Genomic DNA, 21,848 nt, shown 5'->3' with positions numbered 1-21,848 from the left:
CTAAACCTAAGGTCAGGAACCCTCTGCAATGGACGCGAATTGCAAGATATCTCATCGAAAGGCTCGGAAACAATTGTCGGACCGCGTTCCGTTCGAAAGGCGTGGACGAGACCTTTCCGACGAGCCTACGTTCGTATCTCTACGACCTTCCTACGCAGAGTTATGCCAGCTTATTCAAAAAATAGCGCCGCCTGGCGGACAAACGTTATAACTCCGTGTAGGAATGGACTAGAAACGCGAGACGGGTGTTGTCGGAAAGGTCTGGATGACACCTTTCCAACGAGCCGTCGACCGACGCGGTACGACCTTCCGTGACGGATAGGGGGAGCCAAACAGAAACGGCTCTAGAAAAAATATCTCGGCCTAGGAAGGTCGCAGCGACGAGTGCTTGGTGTCGTTGGAAAGGTCTCGGCGAGTCCTTCGAGACGCGTCCGACCTCGTCCTGCTGCGACCTTCCTGGCCAGAGATACGCTTTTCAGACGCCTTTCTGTTCGGGGGTCTAGCTCGGCTTAGGAAGGTCGCAGCGACGCGTGCTTGGTGTCGTTGGAAAGGCCTGGACCTCCCCTTTCGAATGACACCTGGCTCTAGGTTCTACGATCTTCGCGGCCCGAGTTACGTCGACTCCAAATTCGTCTGTTTAGAGCGTGTTTTCAGCCAAGTACAACCCCTTGAACCTTTTACAAAAAGTGTCTCTCGAAAACTATACAGATCGACTCCAAATGGCCTGAAACGTGTAGAAAAAGGCTTTCTGGGTGAACGAATTTGCACTTTTCCACTTAGGAAAATTTTACAAACTTTTACAAAACTTCACCCTGGGGTGCACTTCCGAACGGAAGCTCGGATCGACTCCAAACCTTCACCATCGTGCTCGGCGACCTCGAAACTATATAAATAAGTGCCTCGTTTTCCTTTTAGACTTTAATTAAGGGGGGTGCACTTCCTTATCTCGGCCGGTGGTGGCGCTATCGAGCTAAAAGTGAGTGCGTTAGAAAGGGCGTCCGCCAATTACTATATATACGCAATTTCAAGTCTCTACCTACATCCCTTCGAAAGATAAGTGGGGGGGTGCACTTCACCAGGGGTGCAACCTTCGTTTTTTGCCCTACAACCTAACCCTAACCCTAACCCTAACCCTAACCCTAACCCTAACCCTAACCCTAACCCTAACCTAACCCTAACCTAACCCTAACCCTAACCCTACCTAACCCTAACCCTAACCCTAACCCTAACCCTAACCCTAACCCCTAACCCCTAACCCTAACCCTAACTAACCCTAACAGCCACCCAGGAATATGTGGGGTCTCATGCTGCCACACTCTACCATGCCCCCCAAAATCGATCCTTACACCTAAGGCCAGGACCCCTAGTCTAAAGACCACTCTGTTTGTGCCACCCCCGTGGATATTTATATGCATGACGCTAGGACCTAACCTCCATCTATCCTTACACCTAAGGCCAGGACCCCTAGTTTAAAAGACCACTCTGTTTGGGCCACCCCGTAGGAAATTTATATGCATGCCACTATGACCTAACCTCCATCTATCCTTACACCTAAGGCCAGGACCCCTAGTCTAGAAGACCACTCTGTTTGGGCCACCCCCGTGGGAAATTCATATGCATACCACCATGACCTAACCCCCATCTGCACCTAAACCTAAAGCCAGGACCCCCAATCTAAAGATTACTCTGTCTAGGCCGCCCTCGTAGCAAATTGGCTTGCATGTCACAATGACCTACTCTCCCTCTTCTCTCACACCTAGAGCCAGGACCCTCAGTCTAAATAGATATTAAAATACCCACATTGTATTATTACTCATTATATTAGTATTATTATTATTATTATATAAATATCCACTCCACTGCTGGTGCGCCCTTTCTCTCTTGTGTGTGACCTATGGAGGTTCACTTAGAACAAACCCCATTCTTTGAGGATATTTGCTATTACCGATGTGTTCTGATTTTCTTCTAACAGCCCTTTGTGGAATGTTTGTTTTGATTTTTTATTTATAATTCTTTTTGACTGTGTGACAACAAGACCCGGTGGGGCCTTTTATGGTAATATAATAAACATATGGATACTAAGGTCCACAATAAGAGAAATTTCTCCATTTTCCTTATTAATAGAATGGAACATAGGATATAGATAGGGTTGGGATTACTTATATCTACTTATATACAAACCACTTCTGTCTCAGTTAATCATCGGTTTTATTTAACCAGGACCATTCCGCCGTTTGTCCACCAGAGGGAGACTGTTACACACGATAGATGAGGGAAGGGAGACACAGGGATTTGCTCCAATGAGTTTATTGGATCGAATAAATCCATTTAGGAAGACATCCATGCCACATTGTCGAAATGAGATTGATTGATTATTCTGCTATTAGAAAAGTTATTATACTTCATATCTATATTAATATTAACAATTTGGATATTATACTCATGAACTTGCGACAGTGGGTTTTCCTTTTTAGAAAAAAATCTCTCTGGGGACACATGTGTGTGTATGTGTATGTATATATATATATATATATATATGTGTATGTGTGTATGTGTATATATATATATGTACTTAGATATATATAGATGAATACAGGTGAGAGGGTGGGTGGATGGGGGTATGGCCTTCTTAATGTACAGGTGAGTATGTGTATAGGGCATATATTAATGGAGGTAGGAGAATATATTTGAATAATTGGGGATTGATAGGCTAATATATACGGGGCATTAGGGAGATGACTATTATTAATATTATTATTAGTACTATATATATAAAAATATATTATAGTTACCGTGAGTGTTTACTTCCAGTGACCAAATCCTGTTCAACCTGTGCTCGTGGGAGTTTCGGTAAAGGTAATGGTTCTAAATGATGGGGTTTCTGAGGTTGTGATGTGGTGCATACATTTTGACGGCCATGGGGACGCTTTTAGATTAATTCCCCTATGGGATGATGGCTCGGACTGTCTCTGGGATCGGGCCGGAGGCGTGTGGGGTGGTCGGCTGGTTTGTGGCCAGTGCACACCGAGCTTTGTCTTTGACATTTGGCTTTGGCTCTCACAAATTCCTAACCCTAACCCTAACCCGTGGATATTTATATGCATGACGCTAGGACCTAACCTCCATCTATCCTTACACCTAAGGCCAGGACCCCTAGTTTAAAAGACCACTCTGTTTGGGCCACCTCGTAGGAAATTTACATGCATGCCACTATGACCTAACCTCCATCTATCCTTACACCTAAGGCCAGGACCCCTAGTCTAGAAGACCACTCTGTTTGGGCCACCCCCGTGGGAAATTCATATGCATACCACCATGACCTAACCCCCATCTGCACCTAAACCTAAAGCCAGGACCCCCAATCTAAAGATTACTCTGTCTAGGCCGCCCTCGTAGCAAATTGGCTTGCATGTCACAATGACCTACTCTCCCTCTTCTCTCACACCTAGAGCCAGGACCCTCAGTCTAAATAGATATTAAAATACCCACATTGTATTATTACTCATTATATTAGTATTATTATTATTATTATATAAATATCCACTCCACTGCTGGTGCGCCCTTTCTCTCTTGTGTGTGACCTATGGAGGTTCACTTAGAACAAACCCCATTCTTTGAGGATATTTGCTATTACCGATGTGTTCTGATTTTCTTCTAACAGCCCTTTGTGGAATGTTTGTTTTGATTTTTTATTTATAATTCTTTTTGACTGTGTGACAACAAGACCCGGTGGGGCCTTTTATGGTAATATAATAAACATATGGATACTAAGGTCCACAATAAGAGAAATTTCTCCATTTTCCTTATTAATAGAATGGAACATAGCATATAGATAGGGTTGGGATTACTTATATCTACTTATATACAAACCACTTCTGTCTCAGTTAATCATCGGTTTTATTTAACCAGGACCATTCCGCCGTTTGTCCACCAGAGGGAGACTGTTACACACGATAGATGAGGGAAGGGAGACACAGGGATTTGCTCCAATGAGTTTATTGGATCGAATAAATCCATTTAGGAAGACATCCATGCTACATTGTCGAAATGAGATTGATTGATTATTCTGCTATTAGAAAAGTTATTATACTTCATATCTATATTAATATTAACAATTTGGATATTATACTCATGAACTTGCGACAGTGGGTTTTCCTTTTTAGAAAAAAATCTCTCTGGGGACACATGTGTGTGTATGTGTATGTATATGTATATATATATATATATATGTGTATGTGTGTATGTGTATATATATATATGTACTTAGATATATATAGATGAATACAGGTGAGAGGGTGGGTGGATGGGGGTATGGCCTTCTTAATGTACAGGTGAGTATGTGTATAGGGCATATATTAATGGAGGTAGGAGAATATATTTGAATAATTGGGGATTGATAGGCTAATATATACGGGGCATTAGGGAGATGACTATTATTAATATTATTATTAGTACTATATATATAAAAATATATTATAGTTACCGTGAGTGTTTACTTCCAGTGACCAAATCCTGTTCAACCTGTGCTCGTGGGAGTTTCGGTAAAGGTAATGGTTCTAAATGATGGGGTTTCTGAGGTTGTGATGTGGTGCATACATTTTGACGGCCATGGGGACGCTTTTAGATTAATTCCCCTATGGGATGATGGCTCGGACTGTCTCTGGGATCGGGCCGGAGGCGTGTGGGGTGGTCGGCTGGTTTGTGGCCAGTGCACACCGAGCTTTGTCTTTGACATTTGGCTTTGGCTCTCACAAATTCCTAACCCAGCGAGTGCCCTCTCCTCTGAGCCCCTCGCGCGCTGGTCCGGTCCCGGGGGCCGTCTGTGTCTACTACTTTAATCATCCACTAGGAATCACATTGAATGGATCTTTCCATTTGGCCCCTCATACGGGGCGTGTTTAATACGTTATGTTGATAGCACATGAGTCATTGTGGATACTTTTGCCAGTTTTTTATTATCATTACGATTCTAGGAATAAAAAATTTTTTTTTTTTTTTTTTTTTTTTTTTTCCAAAAAAATGGTTTTTTTTCCCCTTTCCCCTCGGCTACGCCTGACCAGTGGGGGGCAGTAGGCTCACATTTTGCGTCCACCCTTATTAGGTATTACGTACTAACAGGTGACACTTGACGCCGACGCAACCGCGGGAAAAACGTACATCCACCACGCCAACTCACAGGCCAATGTTACACATGTAGCTACAACTCGCAACAGAGAACACACGCTAGACTACGATTTTTTACTTTTGCTTGTAAAACGCACGTTTGAGTCGGCCTGAAGAAGGCACGGTTAGTGCCGAAACGTCGCGATTGACTCAAACGTACTATCTTTAAAGCTTTAAAAATCTTCATATTATTTTTTCTTTTGATTTTCTTTATTTTATCCGGATGTTTTGCGAAGTAGAACCGAATGAGTTCGGAGGCGGAATGGCATGGCGAGGCGCGCCACGACTACGCATTCTGCCTCCAAATACATTGCTTAGAAGGACTGATCGTTCTTCCACCCCAACAGCACGTTTCCGTGCTACCATGGCTGACGACGGCCGTTTGATCAATAGTACGGCACCCGACGGGCGATGGACCGAGGATTCCGCCCGACCTAGGGGCCGCAGCCTACAAAGGGAACGCTACCATCGAACCGTGGGGTCCCCTCCGAACCGCAGGGCTTTTACACGGATGTCACGGATGGATGGGCCCCAATTTCCAATTAGGGGAGATAAACGAGACGTACGCTTCCTACTCGATACACCGGGAGCTGGAATCGCGGACCGGGAAGCAACGGACGAACGCCCCGAACATTACACACGGTACAACGACAACGCTTATCTTTCCAACTTCCCTACCATGCCCGCACTGGAGGACGTCACGGAGACGGTTTACATACAACGGCCTCCGCGAAAGAAAATGGGAAAAAGACCAATGCAGGTACCGATGCTTAAGCACCATCAGATGCAAGAAGGAAGAAACACAAGTGCACGTTTCCGTGCAGCACCGTGGGAGTACGAAGAGGAGCAGAAGCAAGACGGAAGAAACACAAATGCACGTTTCCGTGCAGCACCGAGGGAGTACGAAGAGGAACAGAAGCAAGACGGAAGAAACACAAATGCACGTTTCCGTGCAACACCAAAATATGGGAACATCCATTTCTCACACCACGATCACCACCGCTACACAGAATCACGGGAGAGACCGCAGCCGTACTTTCACGAACGGCGTGGAGAGGGTACGCGTGACCCGCGAGCCAAACCAAATTACTCTCCGGACGGGCCCGATCCTGAGTGGGACGTCCCACAGCGGCTGGTGAACAGTGAGTACCCTAACGCACATACACGCAAAATAAATAACGGCTTGAAAAAAACAATACGTGTTAATTCGAGACCCACACGTCCCACATATGATGACGGCTTTAATCCATATGTGAAACGAGGAGCTCACGGGAGGGGCAACCGCAACGTTAACTTTGATTTAGACAATGATAAAACGGGTAAATCTGGAGGGTTGATACACAAGAAAAATGTTAAGGGACCGGGCTCGGTCTCCTTTAGAAACAGAGCGGAACATGCTAAACGCGTTAGCACCCTACCACGACTGATTACCCGACCGAGAGATTTAACCCAGACACGTAAGAGATCTCCGCCTCCTCCAAACGGACGTTTGAGGGGGGATTTTAACAACCGGGACCAAACTAATATTGACTTCCTCCCTGCTCCCCCACTTTTGCGCACCGCAATCCGACTGATATACGACCTTATGCGTTTCACGCATCACTTAAGTAAGGTGGTGGGCACATCAGTGAGTGACACGCCTGTCACATTCCGGCGTATGATTCAAACGCTTGTTGAAACGGTGAAGCCAGCTAGACCGGATGCAAAACTCATGCAATTACTGAACGCTAACGCGCAGAACTGGTCATACAATGCGTTGCGGCTACTTCGTGAACATTATGCAGACCTCATAGAGCGCACGCAGCGAGATCTAGTTGAGTCAACGGACCGCGCAGATTGGCCACAAGCATTCGAGGTGGCATCACGTTGGGCTAACCGTACTTTTTCAGGGAGAATTCAACCCGAATCCCTTCGACGTGTAGAGGAATTGGTGTTACACAGGGGGACAGATCAACCTGACGCAATCGCTACTGGGGACCGGCCAGTGACAACAACACCCCCACGGGAGTCAACACGCAGCTCGTATGCGGAGGTGGTGGCAACAACACGGGAGTGGGCACCCAAAACGGCACCCGTCGATCACACGGCCGCGGTTAGACCCCGAAAAGGTAGTAGTCACATACACGTACACATACAGACTTCCCCTAGTTTAATTACGAACACATGGAACGTTAGCCCGGATCGGCGGGTGCCACATCTAACCCCTATTGGTAATGTTGACCTACCCATAATTTTACCTCCCACTGACATCATCAAAAAGACTCCGTTAGAGCAGAGACCCCGTAAAGCGGCCCGTGATAGACAAAACGAAACCACAACGCACGCAGCGGTTGAACACCCACCCCAATTGATCTCTTCGGGGGACATACCTCCCCTAGAACCCTCAAAATCGCTTAGACCCATACAGGACTTAGCCGATAAACACGCAACGGTCGAGCACCCACCCCAATTGATTTCTTCAGGGGACATACCTCCCCTAGAACACTCAAAATCGCTTAGACCCATACAGGACTTAGCCGATAATGCCCCACAGGAGGCCGCTCCGATCGCCGAAATTAACATGCCCATGAGCCCTCTCCTGTTTGATTCACAGGATGAAGAGAACGATATCGCCATGTACGCAGCACAGACGCTCACCCCTAGGTCCGAGATGGTCCCGTCTCCCCTTGATATAACCCCCCGCAGGTCACAGGGCTCTGAAGAGGGAGAGGCGGAGGAGGCTAGACCTCTATTAGGAGCGGTACCAATAATGTACGAATTTAATAATCAGGGTGATATTCCGATCCCGCTAACGGATTCAGGCATGAGCCACATAAACCCAGAACAAATCTTGTCTTTAGCCGAAATTCCCGGCCCATTACAAAACCCCCTTGACACAGAAAAATCCCCCTCGCCACTCACCAAATTTTTAGAGCAATACGACCCAGATCTTTTTTTGCCCACTGGTCAGGCGAAGCCCCACACGTCAGCAGCCATTGCGGACCCCATACCAATAAGGCCCATAGACAGCCAGCAGAGGGGAACGGGGCGTAACCCCACCTTCAACATAGCCTCGGACGAACATACCCCCGGCCCTGCGGCACGACCATATCGTCACGACAACACGGAAAACAAACATAGGGACTGGAATCTCAACATTAAAAAGAAATACTTGGTTTTGGGTGACTCTAACGTATCCAGAATTCCATCGTACCAGACGAGTGAGTTACAGATAGACAGCTTCCCGGGGGCAAAGTTTCAACATGCAACCACCCTCATAGAGAGAGCCACATTCACTGTAATTCCCGAAAAAATCATTTTCGCATTGGGTTTAAACAACAGGTCCCAAAGATTCCGAGTCACGACAGTTAAGGAACTCCAAAACCTGATTAAACTGGCCACGGTACGGTTACCCACAACCGAATTGTATTTCCCCTTGGTGAATTACTCACCCAAACTTGCCATGGCCGAACAATTGTTCTTAGAACAGCTAAACACCTTCTTACAGAACAATACTAATTTTATACCCCTTTTACCACCCGCTGATTTTTGGGTAGATACGGACAACATACATTGGAACTCTCTGACGGCCAGAGCCATGCTGACACACTGGGCAGAACATTTAAACTTATAGGGACCATTAGACCGATGGGGATGGACAATAAGCTGATTGTAAATTTGTCCAAAAACTTCGTTCTCTCGGAAGAACAGACTTTAATCCTCTCCAGGGGACTCTTCTTTATCCCGGCGCCAGGGAGGGATAAAAAAGACAAAAAAGAATTGTTAGCAGACTTACAAGAGTATCACAGACGAATTAAATTAGCCGCATATTTCGAACGGAAAAAAAGTCACAAAAAGAAACTACCATTTACGCACGGCACGGGCTGGACACCGTCGTTATCCAGTCTCCCCCAAAAAATCACAGACGTCCTTAAATCAGACTGGAAAGCATACAAGAACCTTAATTGGCAAACACACCAAAAAAACAACCTGTCAGAAGGTGAAAAACAGGCCCTCACGGAACTCAGACGAAACCAAAAAATCATTATTAAACCGGCCGATAAAGGCAATGCAGTAGTGTTAATGGACAGAGAACAGTACGTGGCTGAGGGACAGAGACAACTGGCGGTGTCACACCATTATCGCTCTTTAGAGGAACCCATATACCCCCACACCCAGGTAGAAGTAAAAAACATATTAGATGAAATGGCAGAAAAGGGGCTGCTGAAAGAGAGACAAGTTGAATACCTATTGGGGTCGGGCACCCCACGGCCTAGGAGATTTTATCTCCTGCCGAAAATCCACAAGGATCCAAAAGACTGGAGCATCCCTTTTATAGTTCCCCCTGGCAGACCCATTGTGTCGGACTGTGAAAGTGAAACTTATTATACTGCGGAATTCATTGAACATTATTTAAACCCCATCTCGATAAGACACCCGAGTTACCTGAGAGATACCAGTGACTTCATTGAAAAAGTACGTAAAATACACATCCCCATGGGCGCATTTCTGTTTACCATTGATATTGACAGCTTATACACAAACATTGACACACAAACGGGGATGGCGGCCGTAAGGAAATGCATGAATAAATTCCCAGATTCCACCAGGCCCGATGATTATATTCTGAAACTCTTGGAAATTAATCTGACAAAAAATGATTTTGAATTCGACTCTAAATTCTATCTGCAGATTAAGGGTACGGCGATGGGAAAGAAATTTGCACCGTCCTACGCAAACATTTTCATGGCCGAATGGGAAGAGTCAGCCCTGGCCACAGCACATTTGAAACCATGTACATACTTTCGATTCTTGGATGACATCTGGGGCGTGTGGACCTATTCTGAGGAAGAATTCATGTCATTTGTCCAACACTTAAACACACACCAGGAATCTATTACCGTAAAACACACACTGGACATCTCCGAGGTTAACTTTTTGGACGTAATTACGTACAAAGGGGAGAAATTCCCCACCACACACAATCTCGATTTCAGGGTCTACTTTAAAGAAACGGACACGCACTGTTTACTCCATAAGGATAGCTTTCATCCGAAGCACACATTCAGAGGTATTATTAAATCGCAGCTACTCAGATTCCATCGAATTTGCTCAGAAAAAGTTCACTTTGAAGCTGCCACAAAAACACTGTTTAAATCACTAAAACAGAGGAATTATTCCAGATCCTTCCTTAGGAATATAAGAAAAACCTTTCTGCAGCCGAAAATACCGCCGGTCCTGAACATGCCAGTCAGAGACAAAATTTTACCCTTCGTGACAAAATTCTCCCCGCAGGGTCTTACATTAAACAAGCTGGTCAAGCAAAACTTCTATAACATCCTAAACGAAACGACAATACTCGAAAGACATAGACCTATAGCAGCATTTAGGAGAAACATAAACCTCTCAGACTCATTGGTTAACAGTAAGCTTCCACCACCCCCCAGGAAGGGAAATAGTGGTAAAAGCAAATATTATGTCCAGCACAAATGGGTTACGAACCGGAACTCACGACAGATTTTCCAAATCAAACAGTCTCTGTCCCTCAGATCATTTAACTGTGTATACCTTATCTACTGTGCTAAGTGTGGCAAACAGTATGTGGGTCAGACTAAAAATCAACTTCGAGTCAGACTATACCAACATACCCACAACATCATAAATAACATTAAAACACGCCGATACCTCGTACAACATTTTTTGATACATGATCTCCAGTCCCTTAGAATCACATGTCTGCAGTCAAATATGCTCTGGTCGTTAAAAGACAGACTTAAGACGGAGGGTGCCTGGATTAAAAGACTTAACACACAGTACCCAGCAGGCCTCAACGAGATGTAGATCATTGGTTACACAGAATATAGGCGTACCGTGACACCCCCTTGTTCACGCTTGCATAAAACTGTCACTGTCTAATAACCTGATCTGTGTTTGCCTTCCCTGTGCCTAGTTCCCATTAGCAAGGACCGGGGTGACACGGACGATGACAGCCCTGATGGCCGTCCATTGGAAATGCCTGCACTGGAGCCGTTACTCCCACGAGCACAGTCCTTTATGTTTCTTTAAACACACAGCTCTGTTTACAGGGGGCCATGGGATATCGCACACATGAGGGGGGCGTACAGTGGTATGAGAAACGATGCTCACTCTTAAATTTACCCTAACCCTTAGGTCAAGCACCCCTGTGCAATAACAACCCCAATAACAGCCACCCAGGAATATGTGGGGTCTCATGCTGCCACACTCTACCATGCCCCCCAAAATCGATCCTTACACCTAAGGCCAGGACCCCTAGTCTAAAAGACCACTCTGTTTGTGCCACCCCCGTGGATATTTATATGCATGACGCTAGGACCTAACCTCCATCTATCCTTACACCTAAGGCCAGGACCCCTAGTTTAAAAGACCACTCTGTTTGGGCCACCTCGTAGGAAATTTACATGCATGCCACTATGACCTAACCTCCATCTATCCTTACACCTAAGGCCAGGACCCCTAGTCTAGAAGACCACTCTGTTTGGGCCACCCCCGTGGGAAATTCATATGCATACCACCATGACCTAACCCCCATCTGCACCTAAACCTAAAGCCAGGACCCCCAATCTAAAGATTACTCTGTCTAGGCCGCCCTCGTAGCAAATTGGCTTGCATGTCACAATGACCTACTCTCCCTCTTCTCTCACACCTAGAGCCAGGACCCTCAGTCTAAATAGATATTAAAATACCCACATTGTATTATTACTCATTATATTAGTATTATTATTATTATTATATAAATATCCACTCCACTGCTGGTGCGCCCTTTCTCTCTTGTGTGTGACCTATGGAGGTTCACTTAGAACAAACCCCATTCTTTGAGGATATTTGCTATTACCGATGTGTTCTGATTTTCTTCTAACAGCCCTTTGTGGAATGTTTGTTTTGATTTTTTATTTATAATTCTTTTTGACTGTGTGACAACAAGACCCGGTGGGGCCTTTTATGGTAATATAATAAACATATGGATACTAAGGTCCACAATAAGAGAAATTTCTCCATTTTCCTTATTAATAGAATGGAACATAGCATATAGATAGGGTTGGGATTACTTATATCTACTTATATACAAACCACTTCTGTCTCAGTTAATCATCGGTTTTATTTAACCAGGACCATTCCGCCGTTTGTCCACCAGAGGGAGACTGTTACACACGATAGATGAGGGAAGGGAGACACAGGGATTTGCTCCAATGAGTTTATTGGATCGAATAAATCCATTTAGGAAGACATCCATGCTACATTGTCGAAATGAGATTGATTGATTATTCTGCTATTAGAAAAGTTATTATACTTCATATCTATATTAATATTAACAATTTGGATATTATACTCATGAACTTGCGACAGTGGGTTTTCCTTTTTAGAAAAAAATCTCTCTGGGGACACATGTGTGTGTATGTGTATGTATATGTATATATATATATATATATGTGTATGTGTGTATGTGTATATATATATATGTACTTAGATATATATAGATGAATACAGGTGAGAGGGTGGGTGGATGGGGGTATGGCCTTCTTAATGTACAGGTGAGTATGTGTATAGGGCATATATTAATGGAGGTAGGAGAATATATTTGAATAATTGGGGATTGATAGGCTAATATATACGGGGCATTAGGGAGATGACTATTATTAATATTATTATTAGTACTATATATATAAAAATATATTATAGTTACCGTGAGTGTTTACTTCCAGTGACCAAATCCTGTTCAACCTGTGCTCGTGGGAGTTTCGGTAAAGGTAATGGTTCTAAATGATGGGGTTTCTGAGGTTGTGATGTGGTGCATACATTTTGACGGCCATGGGGACGCTTTTAGATTAATTCCCCTATGGGATGATGGCTCGGACTGTCTCTGGGATCGGGCCGGAGGCGTGTGGGGTGGTCGGCTGGTTTGTGGCCAGTGCACACCGAGCTTTGTCTTTGACATTTGGCTTTGGCTCTCACAAATTCCTAACCCTAACCCTAACCCTAACCCTAACCCTAGATCTTAGATTTTTTGCCCCTAACCCTAAAACCAAACCCTAACCCTATTACTGTACTCCCAGATGCTCACCTTTGTGGCCTAACTTACACCTAACCCTAAGTCTAATTGATTCTTGCTCCGTGTGTCTCACATTTAGTGCCTGAAATTCGGGTGTATGGCTGTACTCTCAGATATTTGTCCCTGCGGCCCAACTTACACCTAACCCTAACTGCTTTCATTTTATTACATGATCTCTTAATTTCGTATGCTAGGGGAATCCCTTTTGACATTACAAGGGTTTTTTTTGGTTTCTTTGCACGTTTAGTGATGTGAAATGCACTTATACAAATAAAAGCACTTATATACTTTGACTGGTTGTGATTTGGTGTTCACTTTTTACTTGATCAATGTTGTGACGCACTTATGTATTTATTTATCTATTTATTTATTTATTTGTTTGTTGGGTTTATTTATTTATAAAAAAATAGTGAAAGCCTGTTCAGGCTGAAGTGCTACCTTGGGCGTTACGCGAGGTGGGCAGGCCTTCCTGGGCCCGTTGGTGTGGAGAATCCTCTGGCGCCGCCCCTCCCCTTTCTCTCTGTGACCCATTTATACATATATAAACAATAGAGCATGTGCCAGTGTTTGAAATAAGACTACAAAGTAGTCGACTCGGATCGACTCCAAACCTTCACCATCGTGTTCAGCGGCCTCAAAACTATATAAGGATGTGTCTCATTTTCATCAAGGGTCGCTCAATTGCGTATCTCGGTCGGTGGTGGCGCTATCGAGTTCAAACAAAGTTCTTTCGAAAGGGCGTTGTCCAATAAGTATATATACCAACTCAACTCTTCTAAACTATTTAACTCTTTACTACTTAATGTTCCCGAGATCGTGGGGGCTAAACTCAGGGGGGTTCAACCTTCATTATTATCTATATAGCCTAACCCTAACCGCAACAAAGCACCGGCGTCCATGCATCCAGGACGCTAAAGCGTGCCTCTGGCCATGCCTACTCACACATTGGACTGATCGCGATAAACAAGGGACAACCCACACACCTATTCCCTATCGGGTATTTACCTCGTTTATCATTCACCCCATATTAGCCTTGTTAGCCTTATTTTTTCTGTGGATGGGTTTACACATGTATGCATGTACACTTTTTCACAGCTACTTTGTATTAAACTTGGCTGAATGATATTTTTGATCCTGCTATTTTCTCTAAGAGAGATGCCATGTTTTCATTAAAAAAATGTTGTTTTCAGCTGAAGACAGAAACTCGAAGCGGATGGATAGGAGATCAAAGCATGATCCATTGCACTGACATGCCCCACCACACCCATGTAGACAATGTAAGCGGAGGAAAACATTTTCACTGAATAAAGGAGAATGTTTGACATTGTTATGTTTAGTAATCTTCTCTTTAGCATCGTGATCAATTTAAGTTTACAATAAAAGACAAAAAGATCAATAACAGTGGAGATAAGTAATATACAATATATCACACGGTCTGCCATCTGAAAATACATATCAAAATACATATACTAAAACTATTTGTATATTGTAAAAATAAACTGGATCCAAAACTTGATCCTGGGAGAGACTCCAATAAGGATAAGTAATATAGATAATAAATGTATAAATATTTAAAACATTCGTGGATAAATAAGCTTTATTTTAATTTGACAACAGAATGAGAAATTCAGTTGGAATAAACAAAGTGTTTTCAAACTCTCTCCACACACTAAACAGGTTTTGTTTGCCTGCAAGTCAGTGATAATGAATGTGTAGCCGCAGGTCATGATATCTCATGTGCTGACTCCTTCACACTGGGTGTGTCAGTCGTACTCTGTGCGTGCATGTGTGTGGTGGCACGCCCTTGTCATAATCATGGTGTTTCAGTGTTTGAGGAAAGTCTGAATGATGTGTAACCTACACACTCACTGTTTTCCTTCCGTTCTTACAAATGTCCTACAATCACTGCACGGAAAATCATTGTTCAGGTTTATATATCAATTATAGCAGAAATAAAGTTCACAGAAGATATATTCACTTGAGAAGCAAATTAATTTGTCCTGGTTTCGACAGTATTAAGTGAGATTTATTTTCTTACTCCATTAGCAAGACATAAAATCTTCTCAAGTGAATATTTATTGTTTTTAAGAATGTTTTATAATTGTTGCGTTGAAATAAAAAACAGTGTGTTCCTAAGTGTTTCTCCATCTATGTTTTGTTTATTTGACAGTTTGTATGTTTGATGGTTGGCATAGACGTCACTCGTGTTGAAAACAGTGTACAGTTCAAGCCTAAACATGACTCGTGTCCGCTTCATCCGCTGATTCATGTCTTAGTGTTTGTCTGGGGCGTTTCCTCCTCCTTTAAGAACACTCGCTCCTGAGAGTACTTCAGGTTATTTCCTACAGGTGAAACAGAAGGTAATGTCAGGATTAAACACAGCCATGTTAGGGGCTCTTCTCTTCGGGACGCTGCTGATGGGAATGGTGTCTGGAGGGCCAAGATTCTCACATCAGCATCACAAACAGCAGCCCGAACAGACTCAGAGGATTCTTTATCCCGGAATAAATCCATCAAGCCATCATGCGTCTCAGCAGATTCAGTATCCATCAGTCAATCAGAGACAGGTACGAGATTTCTGGAGGTTTGCTCTGTAAATGTGAAAGAAAAAGTCTTCAACAGTTATTCATAATTATTTAAAATGTGTAGAAAATTCAATTCAATTCAAGTTTATTTTCATATAATGCTTCTTTCCGCGGGGTCTTAAAAAGTCGGAAAAAGTCTTACATTGCATAATCTTATTAGGCCTTAAAATGTCTTGGATTTTCTGCCGTATTGTCTTATAGGTCTTAAATAATTTTGAGCAGGTCTTAATTTTCCTAAGCCCATGTAAAGCTTAAATTAAGGCTCACTGAAATGCTCCTGTTTGATTCCGTGGTGTTGTAGATCTTTATTAAACTAGTGCAAGGGAAATTGGCTGCATTACGACTACAAATGAGACCAACATGTAACTTCTATATTAGCCAGTCAGCTTCTTGTTATATGTCAAGTCAACTTTATTTGTAAAGCGCTTTTTACAATTTTCATTTCTACAAAGCAACTATACATGAAACATATTGACTAAAAGCAATACATATAAAGTTATACGTATGTAAAAACAAAAACAGGTGAAAACACAGAAGACAGACACACACACCGATTAAAACACACCCGCATACAAAGACAGACACCCACACGCCTACAGAAGACAGACAGCCTCACTCCACATGCACAATATGCACATGTACTAACACACATAGATACACACACAAATGCGCACACACTCAGATGCGTAGACACACGTGCACGCAAACAAACACACAGTGGACGTCACTGAGATGCACACATTTAAGATAATGGACCCATATGTCAGCACTAAATTCGTTTCACTTTAAATTAACCAATCAATCTACAGTGCCATCCACTAATACTGCCACCCTTAGTAAGGATGAGCAAAGAAGGCTATGAAAATGCTTGTATTGCTTAACCTTTTCATATTTTGCAAAAAAAACTCTGCTGTCATTGAAAACAAACAATTGCAAACACAAATTTATTAAATGTCCTGTCCACAGTATTGCTTTGAAATATGTTACACACTTGACAGACAGAATACTTGGAGACTAAGAGATATTGTGTTGTTGTGTTGAACAGGACTGCGATTATAATACAGCAGGAGATCAGTGTGAGCGCTGTAAAGACGGATACTATGGTGATGCCGCTCAGAGAACATGTAGAATTTGTCCATGTCCTCAAGATAACAAGTAAGTGTCACTCAGTCACGCCGTGCCACACGACAAACTATTTCATAAAATATGAACAAGACTGGGCCACTGGGTTTTAACTATACACAAACAACGGCATCGAAAAAAGTAAAACGGGACCAGAGTTGTTTACATGATCTTACATATTATCCTCATTTACCTGTTTACTTACTGTGGGAGACGGCATTTGAAAGAGTTTCTATTTGAACAGGTGAAGTCTGCATGTGCTGTTCATGTGTGATAAGGCTTGTGCGTGTTTGTGTAGTTTTGCAGTGGGCTGCAGTGAAAGCGACGGCAGATTGCAGTGTTTGTGTAGAGCAGGTTACAGTGGTGAGAGATGTGAGCGGTGAGTCATGTGTAATTCAAACAGTGCATCTGTCATCTCATGATGAATTCACTATCGAGTGATTTCATGTCATGACAGTGAATGCGTGTGGTTTTTTTCAGGTGTGCGCCAGAGTTTTACGGCGATCCAAGGGTCCCTGGTGGTCGCTGTCATCCGTGCAACTGTCCTGGAAACTCTTGTGATTCTCTGACTGGAGGTCTGAATCTCTTCTGATGTTTTATCTGTTAATGAAGTTTTTATCCTGGTTATCTCTGTGATGTGATGGACGTTTCACTGATATGTCGACTTCTTTCATAGTGTGCAGGGATTTTCCAGAGCTCAGAGACACTAACAGAGATGAACAATGTGAAGGTACAAAATATTACTGACATCATAAAGTTCTGTTTTTATATCGTGTTATGTTGTGACATCTTTGTGTATTGTTGTGGTTGTTTAAGAGTGTGACAGCTGTGCACAGACGTTGCTGAATGATCTGGAAAAACTTGACATTGACCTGAGAAGAATGAAAGAACAGCTGGATCTGGATTCTCTCAGAACTTCAGCTCAGGAATATCTGCAGAAGCTTAAGGACGCTCTTGCTGTCACAACGGTATTCCTCATCCCTCTCCTCCCAGTCTCCTAAGCTAAAAACAAACAAACAGGATGCTATGGACCATGTAATCTTACTTCAGGTCAAATTAAAAACAAAGCGGTAAAACCATGGCAGAAGACTGAATGGTTCTTGTATGAACCTGTTGAGTGAATTATCTCTAAACATGTCAACCGTTGACGTATACTGTAGTGTTCTCTCTCTCGCTCACATGGGTTTGCTGCGGTTTCAGTCACAATCGGTGCAGACATTTTGACACTTCGTATAACAATGAGGTAGTTGTAGGATGTGGATTTCTCAAATTCTGATACTGAGTTTCCCCTACGAGGACAGCGAGACAATTGTCTTTACTGTTGTTTCTTTAATAACTGAATAGACACATGAATACTTTTAATTCATTGGAAAATACCCAATTTCTAAAACTAGGGCTAGGGACACTTTATACACATACACAAACTTTGAACACACAAAGACGTAGACAAACGATATTAAAAGCACTTTTGACTTAAAACTAGGTACGTGTTTGCGTACTGTATGTGAAGGGGCTCACCTTTTTATGCCAAGTGGTTGATGTCCTTAGGGCAACACCATGTTGACACTGGGACAACATTTAATTAAACCAATCAGATTTCAGAAACAAGTTTATTTTAAATGTAATCTTCCAACCAGGATTAGGTGCTTCTAGACCACTGTTTTTCACTTATCATTTCCCTCAGATTTTAGGGGTTAGTTATTGTTAGGGTTAGGTGTGGGCTATTTATAAATATTATTTGGTCAACAAAATAGGTTGCCCTGAGGACATCAACCACATGGCATAATCACTTTGATCATTTCAGGCACGTTGTGTTGCTATCCACTGGCCTGGCATGTGCAATACGGCTCTTTCACTTGTTTTTGCAGATCCATGTAAATAGTTTTTTTTGTGTTTATCGGAAAAAATTTGAAAACAGAAATTTCAGATGAACACTCAAGCAAATATAAGGTCTGACAAAGAAACTTGAACTACGCAGAGCTACAGTATATACACAGAGAACAAAAGAGCTTTTGAGTAGTGTTGTAGTCAAGACCACATAAACCAAGATCACCATTTCTTCTTAAATTCATTAAAAAAATCCCAATAACACCAAAAAGTCATAATTAAAGAATCATGCGTTCTAAGCGTTTGTTATCTTTTCAGTAGCAAAATAACTGTGTATTGCTCAGAAGCGCACAAATTTCTGATTTGTTATACGTTTGTTTGGGACTAGCAAGAATTGAAACAGAAATTTGTGTTTGTAATTGTGTCTAAAATGTAAGTCACGTTCATATGCACTAATGGACCCAATGAAAACATGAAATACGGCAAATAATTCCTCTATTGGATGTGACAGGTTTTTAACTGACAAGTACCTTACCTTACATTACATTATCATTGTTTATTTAATGATTGTAAAAAATCAATATCATGTTTTCAGATCTTGTCAGGTCAGATAATTTATATAAACAAGATTTCATACGAGTACCTTTTTTTGCCATCACATCTTTGAAATTGTGGACCTTTGTATTTATTTTGATAACGGCTTTCTTTTAGGACAATTCCCTATTCATCTCAACAGTAATAAAATAAATCAAATAAGGAAGAAGTCAATGATTGCTTTTAAAGCCAGAAGTTTTACATCCAATCACAATTAGGATGTTAACACATAAATCAGAACAATGAACCAGCAATTTAGTGTAATTTTCACAGTTGTGGTCTTGGTCTTGAAATGAGAGTTTACTAATTCGCTGTGGTGTCTCTGTTCTGTCAAGTAAATATTGTTGAGAGAAAGATTTCACAGAACAACTGGAAGAAAATAGAAAGTGCTTTACTTAGTTAACATTGTGTTTCTTCAGAATTGTGTGAATACATTCAGCTCCACAGTCAATAACCAGAAGCTTGAGATAAATCAGCTGGAGGGAGATGTCATTCAACTGACTGATGATATGGACCATCTAAAGGAACAGGTAATGCAAAACACTTACATAATCTGATAATTCTTATAATTTTAGCGTTGTGAATCTGGGTAAAGAGAGCAGATCGTTTTTTTTACTATGCACTTTCTCAATGACTGATTTTTGTTCTTGATTAACCATAAAGTTAGAGGGATGAAATCATTCATCAAGCCTTTTTTTCTTCAGGCAAGGAAACGGTCAGAAGAATCTCAGAAAGCTCTTGCCAATATTGAAAACAGCCACCAAAGAGCCAAAGATCTGGAGACAGAGACACAAAACCTCCAGAGGATAATACAAGGTAAAAATAAAAAAAATACTTCATTTACTTTAGCATTTATATATCATGTTATTATTTCATGGTAGTCAAGTCAAGTCAGCCTTATTTATATAGCGCTTTTAACAATAAAAAAGGTAGATTTAAGATTATCATTAATAATCTAATGGCGGCGGAAGTTTTGTAGAGTCGCCACGTCCTTCGTCCAGCTCTATCATCACAGCATTTGTCAGGTCTTGGCATGGACTGCGTCCTGCCCGCTCCGGTGGGCAAAATGACAAATGCATCAGTTGTTATTGCATGTGTTCCTGGTTCCGGTTGATCTAACTAGTGCAGCCTAGATCTTTGAAATATATATATTATGATAGTGTAGTGTATGCAAGATTAAAAAGATGCGTCTTTAGTCTAGATTTAAACTAACAGAGTGTGTCTGCCTCCCGGACAGTAAATGGAAGACTGTTCCAAAGTTTAGGCGCTAGATAGGAAAAGGATCTGCCGCCTGCACTTGATTTTGAAATTCTAGGTATTACCAACTGACCTGACGCCTGAGAGCGTAGTGCACGTGATGGACTGTAATACGTAAGAAGTTCACTCAAGTAGTGAGGAACTAAACAATGCAAGGCTTTATAGGTAATAAGCAAGATTTAAAAGTTAATGCGATGCTTTATAGGTAACCAGTGCAAGGTTGATAGAACTGGACTAATATGCTCATACTTTTTTGTACGTGTAAGAACTCGAGCTGCCGCATTTTGGACCAGTTGGAGTTTTTGTAATAGGCCTGCAGGGCAACCACCTAATAGTGCATTACAGTAATCTAGTCTTGATGTCATAAAGGCATGAATTAGCTTCTCTGCATCTGATGGTGACGCATATGACGTAGTTTAGATATATTTTTAAGACGGAAAAACGCAATTTTACAGGTGTTGGTGACCTGGTTCTCAAATGACAGAGTACTATAGAATAAAACGCCAAGATTTTTTGCTTAAGATGAGGGTTTTATGGAACATCCATCAATAGTTAAGCAGTATTCTTGGTTGTTACGTAGGGCGGTTTTCGGTCCGATAAGTAACACTTCAGTTTTGTCTGAGTTCAGTAATAAAAAATTGCTACTCATCCACTTTTTTAGATCGACTATGCATTCCACTATTCAATGGAATTGCTGTGTTTCATGAGGCTTCGAGGAAATATAAAGTTGCGTATCATCAGCATAACAGTGAAAGCGTACTCTGTTGCTTTATTATATCTCCTAGAGGAGAGCATAGGCCCTAAGACTGAGCCCTGTGGTACACTGTACTGGACTTGCGATTTGCGTGATACCTCATTGTTTATTGCTACATATTGAAAACGGTCGCATAAATATGATCAAAGCCATTTCAAAGCTATTTCCTTAATACCGACATACTTTTCAAGTCTATGTAGGAGCGTGCTGTGGTCAATGGTGTCGAATGCAGCACTAAGATCTAGCAGCACCAATAAGGAGATACAACCTCGGGCAGACGCCATAAGCAGATCATTTGTAACTCTGATCAGAGCAGTCTCTGTACTGTGATGTGCTCTAAATCCAGACTGGAAATCTTCATTAATCTCATTCCTTTGGAGGAAGGAACATATTTGAGTTGAGACTACTTTTTCCAGAACTTTAGATAAGAAAGGTAGATTTGAAATAGGTCTGTAGTTAACTAGTTCTCCAGGGTCGA

The 21,848-nt window shown here is 42.2% G+C and overlaps 1 protein-coding gene across 1 annotated transcript in view; it reads left to right on the top strand.

The window, feature by feature from the left end:
- Positions 1-5,527: 5,527 nt before the first annotated feature.
- LOC306891612 (laminin subunit alpha-3) overlaps positions 5,528-21,848 on the top strand; it is a gene marked incomplete at its 5' end in the record, with an annotated part of 34,263 nt that continues 17,942 nt past the window's right edge. The window contains 9 exons of the mRNA XM_079451976.1: positions 5,528-8,545; positions 15,508-15,798; positions 16,862-16,971; positions 17,237-17,317; positions 17,419-17,513; positions 17,615-17,668; positions 17,755-17,906; positions 19,779-19,889; positions 20,064-20,175. Of these exons, the coding sequence (XP_079308102.1) occupies positions 5,528-8,545; positions 15,508-15,798; positions 16,862-16,971; positions 17,237-17,317; positions 17,419-17,513; positions 17,615-17,668; positions 17,755-17,906; positions 19,779-19,889; positions 20,064-20,175 (4,024 nt within the window). The remainder of the gene's footprint in view (positions 8,546-15,507; positions 15,799-16,861; positions 16,972-17,236; positions 17,318-17,418; positions 17,514-17,614; positions 17,669-17,754; positions 17,907-19,778; positions 19,890-20,063; positions 20,176-21,848) is intronic.

Source organism: Barbatula barbatula (genome assembly GCF_947034865.1).
Source record: "Barbatula barbatula genome assembly, chromosome: 3".
Lineage (NCBI taxonomy): Eukaryota > Metazoa > Chordata > Actinopteri > Cypriniformes > Nemacheilidae > Barbatula > Barbatula barbatula.
Note: the sequence above shows the minus strand (reverse complement) of the source record. Positions and strands in the feature narration are given on the sequence as shown.